The sequence below is a fragment of the Lissotriton vulgaris genome, chromosome 9 (assembly GCF_964263255.1).
Source record: "Lissotriton vulgaris chromosome 9, aLisVul1.2, whole genome shotgun sequence".
Taxonomy (NCBI): Eukaryota; Metazoa; Chordata; class Amphibia; order Caudata; family Salamandridae; genus Lissotriton; species Lissotriton vulgaris.
In genome coordinates this window covers 474,428,125-474,446,111 of record NC_141697.1, presented here as the reverse complement: position 1 = coordinate 474,446,111, position 17,987 = coordinate 474,428,125, and the positions used below count along the sequence as shown (strand labels likewise).

Here is a 17,987-nt window from a genome sequence, read left to right as displayed (position 1 = left end):
GTCACTCCTGTCCGCCCTCCCCTTCTGTCAAGGGGCAGTGCTTCAGGATGTTTAATCGGCAGCCCCTATGTATCAAATGCAGCGCAGTCACCATCCTCGTCACCCCGTGTCAAGATCTCCAACAACAGGAAAGCAGGCAATATACTTGCGCTGTCTAGGAAAGCTGTCCTCTTCCTCAGTCTTGTGCCATGCTACAACCGGGGACATCCAAAGGGAGTCTAGTTTGCTTTTAAAATTAATACTTTGAACCAAAATTGAGAATGAACATCCCACCATGCATCTGTAGTATTGCCTCAGTATTTTAGTTATTTACCTATATATTTTCCTACATTGGTATGTTCGTCAGCTTACTTATTCCTTCGAGCAGTCTAAAACTCCTTTTGGGAGTAGTGGTCGCCTAGCAGTGGATAGACTGTTCACCCATTTCTTGTGCCTATTAAAAGTACCTAATATATCAAAACCTGTGCATGCAAGTAATGTTTCTTTCTACTGTCTTGCAACCTCATATTGCTTAATATCTCCACAAACATCCTCTATAGTTGTAAATCCTGCATGGAAAAAATGACCTCTACTTAACACTTCTTCTTGCGTCTGTTTTTTCTCTTTCAAGTGGCGCTCTCCTTCCCTTTCATCCCTGGCACGCCTCCTTTCACTGAGCTCATCTCTATAAGTCACGTGCATCTTTACCTTTGTTTCCATTAATATTTATGCAAATTGCAAACCCAAGGATAGGCTTAGCTCTTGTGGGTCCAGGACCCCGTTGACACGTCACCTCCCTTGAACTCTGGAGGGCGGATGATTAGGTGCTTTGAGGCGGTGGGTGGCGGCAGTAGAAGACTCTCTCTCTGTCTTGGTTTCTGCTGCAGAGGGGCAAACCGGACACCTGGGCCACTCACAATGTGTGTCTCACTGTCCCTGAAGTCCCTCAACATGCAGGTTGGTCCTCCTCAGCATTGGTGTGCGAACTGGACACAACCAGCATCGACTGCTGCAAGGGATCCAGTAAACAGGGATTAGTACTGTGCAGCTCCGGTTGGTCCTTGCATCCCCATGCTTGAAGGGAAGACTCATTTGACCTGTAGGAGCACTGTTACCTCTTCCTGGGTGGCTGCTGCTTTGTAGTCCCTATAGGCGGCAGGTCGGTGTACCTGGTCTTGCTCTTTGGTGCCTGTGGCTGCAGTGGAGAAGCTCCTCTACTTCAGGGGAGTTCCTTTGGCAATTTGCGAAGCATTACTAGGCCTCAGGGTTTCTTGAGGTCTGCACATCGGCAGGATGAATCGGGATGAATCAGTTGGGTGCCTGCTCAGTCAGTCCTGCTCCTCGATTCTCGGGTCAGCCGTCCCCTTCTTTGTCCACTTCCTCTTTTAGGTCCGTAGAAATCTGATGGCCTGGTAAAAGGGGGTGGGGGGCTGAATGCTCAATTTAGGGGTGTTAAGGGGAGAGGGATTGTAGCCAATCGGCTTCTTACCCATGGGGTCACTACACCCCACTTCCTTTGGGGGGTGGGCATCACTTTGTCCTAGATTTCCTAATTCTACGCCTCAAAGGATAGTGGAATCTCTAAATCCGTGTTCATTTCCAGCTGTTCACCCTAGAGGTGTTAGAGGTGTATCCAGCTTGGCAGTGCAACACGCCTCCTACATAGCTAATTTTCTCATCCGTCCTGGTGCAGATGGCCCAGGGCAGGGGGGGAATCAGCATCTTCTCCTGCAAGGAAGTCCAGATTAGCATACCAAAGGTGTCAGTATCTTTGAAGCTCCCTTCCTTGGAATGCTAATTTAACCAGCGTTCCTGGAGGAGGAGGTGATAACGCCTCTCTCCAGAGCAGCCATTATTATTGAGCCCCTGAGAGCAAAAGCTCTCACCCCGGAGCTCAAACTCATCTGTAGTGGCGAATGGGACTAAACCAGTCCGCTTGTACACTACAGGGCTAGTATGTTTCAGGGGATACAACTAAAATGTAAAAAATGTAAATTGATACTTGTATAGCGCACTACTCACCCGCAAGGGTCTCAAGGCGCTTGTACGAATACCGCTGTGGAACCCATCCTGGCTTTCCCTGTGAGGCGTCCACTCCTGGGCACCCCCAAGGTGCAGGCCAGGCATCCTTAGCGTTGTGGGGGCCGTTGTGGAGATTAAGCAAGCTATTGCCCAGAGTTGCAGAGTGGGACTCCATGATTGGAATAGGCACCGAGGCGAGAATTATCAGGTCCGTGGAATTTTGAGCCCAAGACCCGCCGAGGCGGGGAATTGAACCCTGGTCCCGGGCCAGACCTCTGCATCAGGGTCTGCCGCTCTAACCATTGAGCAGGTCCCCTCTGGGTGCATGTACCTCTGGATTCTAATAATCCTCTGAATTATAGACCAATTTTGCAGTTGCTGTTCCCTGCAAACATGATGGCGGAAAGGTTTTTGAATCAAGAATTATCCACCTTCATTACTGAGAGTGGCGTTCTTGATCCTTCTCAATATGGATTTAGGGCCCATCACAGCACCGAATTGGCTCTAATCACGTCCACGGAGGAACTCAGACAAAACCTTTGATGGCGGTGGGAGCGCAGCCCTGATCCTATTAGACTTGTCATCAACTTTTATTTCAAGGAACAATGGTCCCTAACAAGCGCAAAATAATAAAAATTCATATAGATCAAAATTGGAATCCATATAGTCTGTCCAGCCGGACAAGGTTTAACACCTTGGCTGCTAGCAGTTTTCCCTTCCTATGCTGGAAATTGCTAAAGTCCATAAATCATGACGAGCTCAGCTCGTCATCAGCACAGCTCAACCGTGCATCATGACGAGCTGAGCTCGTCATGAGCATGGAAAGGGTTAATAACAAGAATGTAAGTATAGTCAATAGATACAGTACAATATCAAAAAGTGGGACACAACCTGTGTCCTACTACTGTACAAAAGACATTGGTGACATACATAGACAAGTGAGGCAAGCTTAGGCAGTCCGCATATATTCCAGAATTTGCAGACCGATATTACAGAGAGTACACTGTTGTGATTTAGCAATTAATAAAATCAAATCATCCAGTGTAAGGTGTCGACGGCGTTTCGATCCTCTTAAAGTATAGCGGGATCATCATCAGGACATTAACCATTCATGCCTTTAATTTACACAATGGTACGCGGTTCTCATGTATGAAAGAGTCCGCTTAACGTAATTGGAAACAGGGACCGCAACTGCAGGTCTGCTGGGGCGGGGAATCAATGGTTGCCCCCGGGAATTGCTGCAATGGGATTCCCATGCCACAAAGCCAATGCTGATGTGGTCCACCTACGGTACGGAAAGCAAAGTGGGGACGTACAAGTTTTACACATACTACTGCCAAGCTTTGGAATTCCCGCCCTATAGCCTTGAGAAAAGATTCCATATTATAGAAGTTCAGGAAAGGCTTGAAAGCCTGGCTGTTTTAATGGTGACTCCATTATTTATTTCAACATTCCATCAATCTGAATCAGCACCTAGACACCTTTGGGTATATTTACAAATATTGAATTTCATGTATTGATAAATCCATCACTGGAACCAGTGTGAGTTTAACAATACTAGTTGTTTGATACCAAATACCATATGTTTGAGTGAAGCCATTATGTAGCTGCAGAACTTATGACCAGTTCCCAGTACATACCTTAAGATGGCTTCCCTGTTTACTTGTACTGTCAGTAATGGAACTGGCCAGCACAGGGGCTTATCTGCTCATGCAGAGATGACTTTGCATGTAATCTAATGCACCCTGCCTGCTGTAGGGGTGACTTACAAACATGACATGCAGTGTTGTAGGGGACATGGCACATAAGTGTGTGTCATGTCGTTTTTCTGTTCACTTTTTAGAGCACCTTGTCACGCAGCCTGCAGTGGTAGTCTATATGAGTTTGGTGCTAAATCCCTTAGAGTGGCCCAAGCTATGCTGCACCTCATAGGGACCCTCTCTAGTACCTACGCCGGAGGTACCAGAGGTACCACTTTGATGCTAAAGGTCTGGTCAGTCAAAGTTGCATCCAATACCAGGGCAATGTGTGGTGGAGCTACTGCAACAAAAACCCAGTTTCCTACCCCCAACCCCCCCCCCCCCCCCCCCCCCCCACCCCTAATGATCACGCCAAGTACACAAGAATAATTCCGATATCTGCTAAAACTGGACCACCCACTAATCTCGGGTTTCGGAGCACCATGCTACGTGTGGTTAAGCAATTTAGCACTTCCTCAGAGTTGGTAAGCTCTGAATAAATGCAATCACATCACATTACAATACTAAATAAGGGCCTGCTGCCAAGTCCTCCGTATCCATTGATCTGTTATCGTCCTTCACATTTTTCTTCTGCCCACCACTACCTATAGCAAGGGCAATGGTTCAGCCCAATACAGCCATTAACTAACTTTTGTGAGTGACATTCTGCTCTTTTACAAGAGACACATTCTCTGACAAAGTAGTTCCTTAAGGCGCCGAGGAGCACAATTTACCCTTGCTTCCTGTTGTGTTTGTGTTTTTTTTAATAAGCAGTTCAGCAGACTGCCGTTTTTACGTGTCGTTAGAGCCTTGAAGCTGCTACGGTCTTAAGTCTTTTTTTGGGTTTTGCTTTTTCACTCCAGTCTTAAATTTTGAAGATATCAAAACCGTGCACATCAAACAGCCGTCAAATGATGCAATGTGTCCTTAAACCATATCTGGTTAATCAGACTAAGATTTTCAAATCTGGTTCGGTATAACGGGTCCACTGCTCATTCAGTAGTTTGTGGAGAAACAATGGAGCAGCAAGGATGCAGGTGAAGCACAGAAATATGTATCCTGTTTGCCCACCCCTTGTTTCAAAGTAAGAATGTGTCTCATCCCTGGGTCCCAGTCCCACTGCGTCTACTGCTCTGTGTTCATAGCGGCACCCGTAGTTGAGAACTACCAACGGGTTTGATAGGTTGAAGTTTTGAACCATAAACCAGTGGACACTGCTTGACTTTCTCAGCGAATCAAGAAGCTGTCAACAATAAATTCTATGTTACCTGCCATTTTCCTCAAGGAGGTAGGCAGAGAGCACCTCAGGGACTTTGCTGTGGGAAGGAGCACCTTTTGATGTCTCTTATTCCCCTGAGGCCAGAAGGCTCTCCCACAACTCCAGACAGGAAGCTGCCCACAGGGCTGCTTATCTATTTCTTCTCTAAGCTGATGCAAGTCAAAGGTGAGCTGTGAGACTGTATAATGTTCCTGGGAAATAAGACCATACAGAGCTTAATTTGTGCTGATAATTGCCGATGCTCGGCACCAGCTGTTTATTTGTGACCTCTCCGAACATGGTGGCAGTTTTAGCATAGCACATTAGCAGAGTGTTTAATAACTCAGTAAACCTAAATAATAATAATACTGGTGTGTCCAGTGCATTCTTTCTGCTTAGGGTGGCCTGGAGTAGGCAAAACTCACCAATTTATGGGACTGTGATGGATAGTAGGCAGCACTGGTACTGCCATTTGATAGTACTGGAAGGAACATAGAGTGGGTCAAGCTGCAGTGGCCTCCTGAGCACTACTTTGGGCCCTGGCGCTTATTTTTTTTATTATTATTTTGACAAATTGGGCAGTGATCTGCAGCTTTCTCGTGTAGTCCAAAGAACATGGCTGCTCCTAACCCAAGTGGTCACCCAGAGCTGCACATGTTCTCCTATTTCAGCATTTTAACAGGTGAACATGAATGTCCAGAAACCAGTGAGTGCCCCAAGGGTACTGTACCCATGTGCCTCATTACACTGAGCAGAGCGGTAATTTAATCCGTCTGATCTATTGCTCCTTGATCTGGTCGTGCTGGTGTAAGTTACTTAGACCCATGTCAAACATAGCCTGACATGGCCTCCTGACTTTCAGGGAAGCAGGAGAGCAAGAATTGCCAGAGTACCCTCTACACCAGAGACCTTCTATAGTGCACTTTACGTCGTGTCGGCCAATTGCAAGGGCATGTATTTGGTGTTTTTGGCAAGGTACACCCTCTATATACTTTAAGCAGTTGAAGTTCATTGTCTTGTCAGATTAACTGTTTAAACATAAGTAGAAACTTTTTCACTTAGATGATGTTAGTAAAACGTGTTAATTGGAAGTTAAAAATAAACGTGTGGGATTCAGACACTTCACCGCTCTCATACCTTTTTTGTGTTGCAGCTTCATGTGTTTTTTTCACACCAGTTGGTCTTCCTTTTCTCTGGCAGAAAATGATTTGTAATTGCACATATTTCCTTCTCACAGTAAAAATGTTAACTTGTCAGACAGTTAAATCCTTTATGGGCTTGCTGTTAGGATCCGCAAAACCGTCCATCGCACCTTAATATCCCATGTGCCTTCAGCCACTCCTCTTCTGAAATCAGTAAAACAAGGGCTTTTGTTATGATATTAACAGTGCTTTAAAGCGGTAAGCCTCTGGTACGAAGTGTTATATGCTAATACTATAATGTATTATTGTTTATTACTCTTGATAAAGTGCTCTCCTTGGGTATGTTGGAAATTGTGAAAAATCACAAAGGTTTTTTTTTAATTTGGCCTTTTGATATTTGTTATCCCCATGTTTGTGCTTTTGATACACATACATGGATGTGTTTCTAGTTCCCTTTCAACACCACCCCATCCAATCTTCAGTTATTTCACCAGATTAAGTGGCCCCAGAAAATTATTTTCTTGCCTCGCTTTGGTTCTTTGTGGAGAAAGGTGATTTGAACTCTCTTCCCTTCTACCTCTTCAGCCCTCTGCGTCGGACTTCTCTTCTAGAACTTAGGGCCATTCCCACCAGATCCACCTTGAAGACTGCCTGAAAGAAACCTCTTAAATCCAGAATACCACAAGGTTTCAATATCCCACCTCCTACACCTCTTTGCGTTCAGCCCATATAAACCAAACCATAAATGTGTAGCATGTTGGTCTGTCTTCAACCTTCATCTTCTTCACAACAGCATCCTTAGCTCATGTCTCTCTCAAGCCTACTTGGTCTGTGTTAACCACTACAAGTGATTTATTTTTTCTCCCTATTACCATTGTTTTTAGGTCGAGCATTCGAGACCTCTTGTATATATTTTAATATTTACTTCTATATTAGTATATACTCTTGTAAATATTTTAGTATATACTTATATATTAGTATATATTCTTGTATATACTTGTATATTAGTATATACTTGTATGTACTTTGTGGGCGCTGGAGATCAGACCTAGGACTTGTCTGCTTCCGTTTAGGGACTTTTTTTTTTTTTTCTGTTCAACTGCCTCTATTTATCTGTCTTACTAAAGAACCAGTAAAGGTCAGTAAAATCCAGAATTTTTAAAAATAATTTCTGGCAGCTGCCTCTATTTAACTTTCTTGATGGAAAACGACCAGCAGAGGTCAGTAAAATACCAGAATCACTTCAGCATTCTCTAGATTCCAGTCCACAGGAATGGTCTTCCATGAGCACCCGTAGACAATTTTTTTTTTTTCAAATCTTGTATTTTCAGTGATGCGACCACCGAAGGCCCTGATTTTATATCAAAAACAGAGCTTTGGACTTCCCGCTAAAAGGCAATATTTCTCTCCATGTGTTCCCATACCTGACGTGTTATGCAATTTGGTGCTTACTTTTCACCATGTTAACGAATTGTAGCTGTTTCAGCGCCCAGGTTAATGTGCTAAATACATATAAGGTCCTTAAGGTGAGACCGATTGCATTGCAAATACTTGTTTAAAGTACAGCCTAGAAACATTTTTTGCTGTCTTGTCAACTTCATGTTTTCTTGGCAAATCACTGCTGCACTTAATTGTCTTTGCTTCCTGGGTTCTTTTTCTAAAATAGTGAGCTAATATGTGCAGTTCCCTGCAGGTCTAGTCCCATTGGCAAACACTAGCCTACCAGATTTAAGAATTGTTTGAACCATTTCCTAACCCTTTACATTCTGAAGAGGTAATCAGTTTAATTTGTAGTTGGCTTCTTGTATCGATAATAAAGCATCTGCAGGCTACTAATGATTGGTAATAACAGGCCCATCACAGTACATGGGCTAAGTTTTGCCTTATTTGAACATCTTAAAAGCAAGGTGAGTCCTTAGCTGATTTTGCACTTTAACTTTGTTCCGATTTTATACTGGCAACCATACACCTGGTAATCACTGCCTTGGATACAAAGGCTCTTGAAGAACCCCCCGAAATGAACTACTGCAACACAGGAAAGGTCACTTGTTTTGAGTAGTGGGTTTTTGAGTTCTGCCCTACTTGTTTGTGCTTGGAAACTCAGCTGCAGGGGTATAAGTCTACTAGGCAATCTAGTCTTGCAACCAGAACCATTGAGCCTGAGAGCCCAAACATTGTAGGCAGGCTCATTTTAGCATGTTTGTCTAGTACCCTGTCCCATTGACTGGAGATTTTTATTTTATTCATTTAATAGTACGTTTTATAAAGCACGATCATGACCCAAAGTTATCAGAACACACAGTTTCATTACAAAACCTGGGTTATCAAGCCAGAGACGCGCAATACAGAACAATGCATGAAACATAAGTACCTCTTCCTTAGTTATCCTTATGGTAGTGAAACTGCAGACCGTTGCAACTCGTTATTCCAGGATTCAGGAGTCCACCTTGGACCAAATCAGTTATGTTAGGAATCTGTCAAATAAGATTCTTCTAGCCTCTTTTGATTGCAGTGTTTGATGAATTTGTTTGAATCTCCACCGGGAGAGAGTTTCAGATTCTGGGGGCAGATCCTGAGAACGTTTGCGCTTAGGTACTCTTTTTTTTTTTTTTTTTACCTCCCCTTCTAAATCTTTGGATGAAGTAGAAGAGAACGCGCACTCCATATGGAGCTGCTGCATCTTGAGATTGTAAGCTTTTGTGCTAGGTAAATTTGAAACAGTTTGTAAATACTGTAGCTAGAAACCTGTGGTGTCCAAAAGTTCTCTGAGACTACCCAATCATACCTCTATCTGATTCCCTTGGCAACGGGACCAGTGTTATAGCAATAGAGACTCCTTGTTGTCACTCAAATATATCCGCTTCTAGTAGCTACAGTGTTACTTTGCATTTTTCAAGCTGTCCATGGTATTAATTTTTGTTGGCAACCTGTGGAAAAGAGACCGTGTTGATGATTAATGCTCGTGAATGCAGAGGTACAGTGGCTGTGCTTTTTAAGATTGACACTTACTGCTTCGACCCTAGGTTTTGAGGGATGTTTACCCTTTTCCCTTAATCTCTTTCAGACAGTACGAAGGCCAGCGGGAAGCGCGTAGTAGGTGACGTTGAGTACGAGGCAGCAAAGCAGAAGGCCTCCCACATCACTCCTGTCCCTGGAGGCGTTGGACCCATGACCGTGGCAATGCTCATGGAGGTGTGTTGGCTCACAATCTTATGGAACCTATAAACAAGTGCATGGGTAGCAATAACTGGGAGATGCCTTGACTGGATTCTTAGGACGTGACATGGGGCTTTTGGACTTTCCGTCTCTTTTCTACAGTAAAATGACCTCTCCTACACCTTAGGTCTCCAGTTCCTGGGAGAATTAATGCTCATCTGAATGCCTTCATTTTTGGAAGTCTTCCTACATTTTTGTGTATTTTGCTATCAACACCGTAAAGAGCTAAGGAATTAATGTTAAAATAATTGTTTGCAGCATCCTTTTTCTATGTGAAGGTGGTGGCAGATGTGTTTATTTTAATTATTTTTCTTGGTTAAGTAATCTTTCACCATATCCAACATGGCCCTGAGACCTAAAGCAATCCACATATTTCTTTTGGCTTTCTTTATAAGAGAAGTAACATTTAGAATTATCGATCCAACAAGCAAGTTGGCAGCATTCAGACTCGGTAGCATTCAAATTTTTAGATCAGTAAATGACCAAATGCTTTTTTTCCTCTTCATTAAAGTGTATTATTTGTGACAAGATGGAAACAGCAAAGTTGTGGAATTTTGCTGACTAATTGGCAATATATCAAATCATCCACAAAACTTAAATATTTGCTTGAGGCCATTCCCGTCCCGTGTACTTTTGTGAGAGTAACATGAACCAATTTTTCTTGCTGAAATGCAGTCGTTGAAAATTATTTTACAGTAATCATGCATAGAGCATGTGACTGCCTTTTAGAACTGAGGAATGCATGGCCGGAGAAAATTGTGTTTTCTGGTCTTTCGTAGACGTTGTGAAATGAAGTGCATGAAGCATTACCATGGTGTTCCTCCCTTTGCTGATGCAGTAATGTAGCAAAACTGCATTTCGCAAACTAGGATGTTCGAAGACAATTGATGACCATTGAAACCCATAAGAAAACGAGCATCCTTCATCCTTTCTCCTCTTAATTCCATCCTAATGAAATGTGGTGGTCTATGTAATGGGTTTCTCTGGACTAATGGATGCACATTGCCCCCAAATACCTTTAGCTCCGTGCCAGGGATAATCTGTTTGAATGCAAAACCTGTTAAAATTCCACATCATGTCTCCGGTTTTTAAGAAAATCAAATAAAAGTGAGGGTGGAATGATTCAATTAACCTCTGCTCCTGGCGGTTGATCTGAGCCACATTCAAGTGTGTTGTTTTTTTGCTCAATGTGCCACTTCAGACATGGGCCGAGGTTATCTCAATCAGCCTTCATCACGGTTAATAGAAACCGTCCAGTCAGAGCTGGCAGGCAATCCCAGACTGGTTGCAACCTTTGGGGCTTCTCAGCCAGGCGCAGTGTGTGATTACCAGCCCCCTTATTAATTTGAGCATTCCTTTCATCGCTCTTTGTATCTACTCTATCTTGATCTATTTATTTATTTATTTTTAAAGTTTTATATAGCGCGAACAAGATCTTTGCAGATATCGGAGCGCTTTACAGAAACAGTAGGTAGGATAAACAAGACTCTTAAATCAATATGATATTCCGTAGACAGTGAGTTGCAAAAATAGGGTATCAATCATACAAGAGTATACAGAGTAATAACAATCAAGAAACAATAATATGGAAGCAGTACAATGTCTAAACGGATAAGATTATAGCACCCCAGAGGGTGAGTAAACACAATGTTGAAAGCAAAGCATTAGTCAGTAGTGGGTGCGTTGCAGGTTATTGAGGCCGATAATGTGGGAGCGAAATACTGTCATTGTTCCACTGTTGATTTCAAGACCAGGTTAGTGACGACCTTGTAAGCAGTAACCATATTAGTACAACTGCATAGTTGGGCCACCCCATTTATTTTGAATTGGGGCGCGGGATGTGTATCCGAGAAACACTGCGCCCTCCGCTTTCGTGTGCCTACCCGTGTCCTGATACCATATTGGATTTAGAGTTGCAACAGACGACTTTGTTTTACCTAACCAATAATCCCTAGGAAGTTGCAAATAAATGAATACCATACATTTCTGTGGTTGGAGCCCAAAAGATGTGTGTGAGCGCGTGTATAGTGACCCTGTTAGCTCATTAAATCTTTATTTGCTTTTAAAGGCAAGCTGTGTTAGATTTTATATACGAATGAACATTGTTTTGTTTCTTTAAGAACACTGTGGAAAGTGCCAAACGACATTTGCAGCAAACCCAGTCAGGGAAATGGAATATGGAATACAACCCGCTCCAACTCAAGACGCCTGTTCCAAGGTAATAGGAAATGTGAAAAACGCATAACCGGATGTGGGACTAAAATGACAGACTTTGGGGGTTAAATGATTCAGAACTTTAAATCTAACTTTAGTTCCTTTGAGAGGATGGTGATGTTACTTTTGTTTTTGTTAAATGCACCTACTGTGGTTCCTCTTCTATGCTGGTTGGTGGTGGAGTCCGGTCTCTCTGTTGGGAGAACTTCACTGTTTACTGCAAATTAGAATTGGGCGAGCCAGAAAATTAATTAAATTAACAGAGCGCCAAGTCGGGGTCAAGGTTGGCTCTAAGAGCCATGCACGAGCCAAGCCATGAACATGTTTTATGTGTGGAAGCATTTCACCTCAGTACATCAGATTATATCTCTGCATTGAGTTGCTTTTATTAAAAGTGATTGCGTTTAAACATTCATGCCACCCGGGTTTGAAGACAATGAAATTAGTGAACTAAAAGGGTGGATCGTTATCATGTGCACACTGTGACCAAGATTTGTATTCTACATTATAGTCTATTAAATGAAACACAAGGTTTTGTGCAGACACTTCTGGAGGTGTGATAGTGAGTTAACGGGAGGCTCTGTGAACTATAATATATTCACCTAGGATCACATGATTTGGACGGTAAAGCTAGGACTGAGCCAGGTTTTGCAGTTTGACATGGTGTAATCCAGCAGCCGAACTAGTATCTCTTTCTCCCTTGTTTTACCTCCGAGGTTAATGGTTTGTTTTTAATTTGGGATGCATGGCATTACAGCGTGGCTTGCAGCCAGTTCAAGCCCGGCTTGTTTTGGGCTCGAGGCGCTAGGGTTGAACCCAGAGCCAAGCATCCTGCTCGCCCAACTCTACTGCAAATGCGTGCGTTATTGGACTGTCACAGCATATGCGATGGGACTACAATAAAGGGAGTCATTTTTAATTTCGTTCTAACACATTAATTAACATTTTGCAAACATTGTTGAAACTTTAGCACTAGAAGCTTTTTTTATTACCGATGTTAGTGAACATTTGTTCACTTGGAAAAAAAAATATTTAATGGTTAGATCTTCCTGTAATTCTACTGAGCAGTACATTTTAACGTGATTAATTTTCTCCAGATGTTGGGTGGCACCTTGAATGACAATTAACGTGTATTACAACGTTTGTTTGACGATCATGTTCTGCCGGGGGCTCATCAATCAATACATTTCTAAAGCGCACAGCTACTCCAAAGAGTGCCACCACCCACCATTCCCCAACCAGCTGTGAAGAGTGCAGAACCGGTTTGACAGGAATTTAGGATGCATTGATAAACCGCAGTTAATGTAATTCCTGGGCTTCCGCCCAGGTTGTGAGAAGAGTGCAACTTGAGCTATGGAAGGGAAGATGCATAGTGCAATGTAAAAGGGTGGGCAGATGTCGCATGCCTTTTTTTTATCTGCACTGTTAGCGGATTGTTAAGGGTGGGGAGGGTGACAGGTTGCCATGTTGTTTGTTCTCACCTGCACTCAGCTTTTAGCCTTCTGTTTCCGACGAGCTATATGGACACTACTTGTAGTGGCTTTTCGGTTGGGCAATTGCTAGATGGCATTCGTGTCAATATGATTTGCTTCTTGTTCAGCGGCTTTGTAGGAAGCTGCCTCTGTATATGGTATACCACTGGGTGGTTATACCATGCACACAGTCCAGAGATTTCCTCAGAAGTGTACAGGGCTCAATGTAAACCCAAAGTGCTCTATTAATGGTAGTGTGGGCGAGCAGCCTTAGGCCTAACACAGAGGAATGTAAGACATTTATTGCACACACATTGACCAATAACTGACACGACTCAAGGACGAGATCCACACCAATTTTATAAAAAATAAGCTTTGTTTAAGTTTTTAAGTCCAAGATCTTCTCAGAAAGATGAGTATGTTTTCAGGAAAAATACTTTTGTCTTATAAAAGTTGACAGTGCTATTTTCAAACAGTTCAATGCGGCTTCACAGGTAAGTACCCAACTTACAGTTCCAGTCTTCGGGGTTTAAGGTCAGCAAAGGGCAAGCATCAGATAAGCCAAAGTCTGCACCACCAGCTGCACTGGGGCGGCCAGGTGAAGGTCAGATTCGAAGATCGGCACAATGCGTTTCAATGGAGACCTGGAGTGCTTGAAGCAGATCGGTTGCAGGGGCCAAGCTTTGGGGGTAAGAGTAAGCACTGGAAGAAGGGCCACCAGGCAGCACCAAACATACACCACCAGCGATCCAGGGGTGGCCAGGTGCAAATATAGCATCTGGCGTCCAATGCTTTTCAATGGAGAAACTCTGTTGGACAAACAGGGTGCAGGTATCGAGCCGGAGGCTGCAGGTAGAAAAACAGTGACAGTAGGTGTAAGTGAAGCTGCTGGGGATCGTAGTGACACCATTGGTTGAGCTCCAGGTGCTTTGGGTGCAGGGGTGTCCTTTGATGTCTGATTCTTCTTACCAAAATCGGTCTGGGAGAGCCTCCGGATTCAGTCTGCAGGCATTGTTGAGTCCAGGAGGGGTTCAGACAATGATAGACTTGTGGTCAGGATCACTGTGGAACCTGTTCTGGATCGGCAGTCCACCTGGAAACGGGCCGGATGTGTCTGGTGCGGAGTGAGCAGGACTTGTGGTTCCAGAGGCCACTAGAGTCCTGTGTGTAGGGGTCAGGAATTCTGGTTTTTTTTTTTTTTTTTGCAAAGGTCCGGCTCTTCCTAAGGTTCTGGAAGTTGCTGGTTGCAGGACAGGAGTCTTCTTTTGCAGGGTCTTGGAAGGTGGAGACAGGCCGGTATGGGTGGAGTCCAGTCAGTAGGCGTCTTAAGGCTTCACTGCACGGCTTCCTCTTTGTCCTTCTTAGGTCGTCAAGAACTATTTTCAGGGTCTGTGGGAGCCACCTAAAAACAAAATTTAGTGACTTTTTAAGTGGGCGTCAGGTAGGGCCAATGGGCACCTTAACTGAGGCGATTACACCCTCCATTATGCCACCCTCCTGTGGAAGGCGGCATAGTCGTAGCCCTGATTGGAGGGGTCCCCCATCTTCAAGATGGCAGTGACTGAAAGGTGTACTTCACCTCGCCTCCTACTCTTCCTAGGTTTTCCCGCCCCAAGGGAGGTGGTTTAAACTGGGGGCTGCTAGCAGCAGGGGCTGGGGATCTCATTACAAAGGCAGCAGGGTTTGAAGCTTCCCTCTCAAGCACCGTGCCCATCCTGGGGGAGGAGGAGGTATGACCCATCCGCCCAGGATGTGCATTGTTTCTTGCTTCCAAGAGTAGAGGCTGTTGACCCAGGGGCCCAGAAACATGCCTGGTGGTGGCAGGCTGCCTAAAGCCAGGTTGGTAGGTTTCCAGGGGGCACCTCTTAAGGGCTCTCGAGTACATAGTTCAATAAATCACACACTGGCATCCATGTTGGTTTATTGAGAGGAGTAGCTTGGTTCCAAACACACCTGGTGTACTAGAGTTGTCACGTTTCTCCCCCCCCCCCACCCTCTCCCCTCCCCATGTACACTCTATGGCTTCCATGGCACTTGCATTATCCAAGAATGGACTTAAATATTGCAGGGGCATATCTGCTCCTGCAGATACTCACACACTTGGGGTATAATGCACCCCTCCTGGAAGGTCTGCTAGAGGGGTTACTTACTTATACCTTAGGCAGTGCAAGTTGGCATGGCACACAGCTAGTGTGCTGCAGTTGCTGTCTGCAGGGCCTATGTGAGGGATCTCTAGTGGACCATCTTCAGTCCCAATGCACTAGATACCCAGGTAACATTTACTAGGAAATTACAGGAGCCCTGAAGGGCCAATTGTGGAACATTTGTAGGTAAGAGGCACTGGCACAGGTGACCTGGTTGGCAGGGACCCTGTGCACTAAAATAAAAACCACATCCAATTTCAGGCAAAAAGAGGGGGCTAACCATGTCAAGAGGCACTTTCTCACAGGCTTTTTCTCCTCTTTGTGTGTGAATTCCTCACTTTTAGAATGTTTTTTTTGATTGGATGAAGGGTTAGTTTCCACTGATTACAGCCGGTTAACTATAGCTAAGGTCTGCCATTAGCTAAGACTATTTGATTTTATTAACATATGACTAATACCTTTGCTTTATAGGGGATTTTAGCCAGCCCTCTTCATCCATTGGTTTGTTCTATTATTAATGTTTCTCTACCGTCCAATTAAGCTTAAACCATGGGCCAGTGGATCAGCTCAATTCAGCCATAGGCTGCATTGACGGTCAGCGACAGCATTTTGTCCTTAAAAAAAAAAAGTGTAGTTCCTTTCAGTGCTACGAACTACTATAGCAGTAGGTGGTTTTTTTTTTTTTGTTTTTTTTTTTTAGACCAAAAATATTTTTTTCATTTATCCAGTGTTATTTTGTTTCAGATTCTTGCTGGCCTAGTAAGCGCCCCAATAATGGTTTGCAAAAGCAATGACTAAGGTTACAGGGCTGACTACCAATGCAAGACCTATTGGTTTTTCTAATATTTGTTTATTTTTCTTCAAACACTCAATGGAAGGGATTTCTTTTTTTGTTTTTCTGGTGTGCCGTACCCCTAGACCCTCAAGTCCCTCACATGCTCTGTGTTGCTCTCCTCCCTTCCACTTATGGCTGCTCTTAGCTATCGGCCTTGGGGATTATTAAATCGACCCGCTCTTAAGTACTCCTATGATGGTTAGGTTGGTGAAGGAACCTTACTGGCATTGGGTTGATAAAAATGTAGTTAGAGCGAGCATTGGTCATCCCCTGATAGGATGTTTTTATGATTTTAAATCTGCACTTTTTTTAGAACCATACTGGTATATAATCTCCTCACCCTTGAACAGAATATTATGTTTTCAATTTAGGACAGGTACATTGCCCCTCAAGACTTTAACCGCTAGATGGGCCCCTGAAAGATGAAGTGTGCCCAACACGTAATGCTGCATCCGAGTCTGTTGGACACGTTTTATTCGCTTGCCATGGGTATGATGGTATTCGCCTACATGCATTAAAGCAATATGTAGGCTGATAGGGACACGTAGTAGTCAAGTAGCCCTCAGAATACCAAGATCTGATCCAAACCGGGCATATGTATGTGCAGTTGCTAAGCTTCTGGGCAAAATGTGGGATATATGCGCAATGGCATTGACAGCTGTCGCTTAACCCAAATAACTTCTCCCCAACTGTATAAGTAATTATTACACATATTGTCTGTACTCACTATGAATCCATGTGTGGTGATTGTTACTCTTGCATGAATGTAATTTGGATTTCTTAAGGATGGGTCATTGTTATGAAGTCTAAAATTGTATTTTGCCCTTTTAGTTTTTTTCTTTGTTTTACTGTGACTTTTCTAGCAAATCAGAAGTGTAGTGTTTTTATCAATTTCCCCAAAATTGTTTATTCAGATCCTATTGATATGGAATTTTTGTAGTGATGTGCCATTTTTACCTTTATCAAATTGTATTATGTTTTATATACCTTGCATTTCACGAATCTGTTTTTTATTGTACACTTTTATGACTACTGTTGAATAATGCAAGCAATTGAATTGATACCACCAGGTTGTGCTTTGCTTCTCCACCCCTCCCTGTCCTGCATTCTTTTTTTGTTTTATTAATTTAAGTTAATTTTTAAACCCCACCGTCTCCTCAGTTAGTCTCCCATCCGATTTACTTCCTGCATACCTATTGTCCTTCACCCCCACTGACCTCCCCACCTACTCCTTGTCTTGTCCTTTGTTTTTTTTTTTAAAATCGTTTGTTTCCTTGTGTTTTTTTGGGGGGTGGGGGGTGGCCTGGCAGCTTATTTTTCTCTGCCTGCTACTTTCCCTCTGATGCACTTTCTTGCCTATATATTTTTTTTTATTTACCTCATCTGGAGATGCGTCTGCCATCTTGGAGCAATAAATTAATATTAAAAAATAAAAAGAAAATGGTCCGCGGTGTCATGATGAATGCCTTTGTGTAATGTTACTGCCGCCACGTTTTAGTTGTTGGTTTTGTTCTATGTGGGCAAACATTTACTTTTGTTTTCCTTTTAACAATACAGAACAGCATTGACTAAGTTAAACATTCAAGTAACTCTTTTGAAAGATTAGTCCTCACTGCTCCATAGTTCATGGGAGTGCATGTGTTTATTTACCTACTCCCTATCTCTCTCGCCGTCCCCTGTGAACTCCTGTTGCTCCCACACCAAGCAGCTCATCTGTTGATGTCCCCTGTCCAGCTTGCCTTTATATTTTAATTTTATTCTCCCACTCCTCTTTGCTTGCTGCCACCACTTGTCACTTTTTGTTCCCAAAACCACCTCACTTCTCAGCTGTCCGTTCATCTCTCCATGTCATGCTCTTTCTTTGATAGAATTTCTTCGCCTAGGGTCCTTAGCTGCCCTAGTCCCCTCTGGCTTGGCAGTTCGGGCTGGACTGTTCCCATGAGGCACAGGGTCAGACTGATTTGCA

At 43.5% G+C, this 17,987-nt stretch overlaps 1 protein-coding gene across 4 annotated transcripts in view; it reads left to right on the top strand.

The window, feature by feature from the left end:
• The window catches only part of MTHFD1 (methylenetetrahydrofolate dehydrogenase, cyclohydrolase and formyltetrahydrofolate synthetase 1), a 347,252-nt gene that overhangs the window by 99,023 nt on the left and 230,242 nt on the right, over window positions 1–17,987 (top strand). For all 4 annotated transcript variants that reach the window (XR_015299949.1, XR_015299948.1, XM_086937931.1 and 1 more), the window contains exons 9-10: window positions 9,205–9,332; window positions 11,477–11,574. Coding sequence is in view for 2 of the 4 variants with exons in the window: in XM_086937931.1 (XP_086794057.1) it covers window positions 9,205–9,332; window positions 11,477–11,574 (226 nt within the window). In the remaining 2 variants the exon portion in view is untranslated. The remainder of the gene's footprint in view (window positions 1–9,204; window positions 9,333–11,476; window positions 11,575–17,987) is intronic.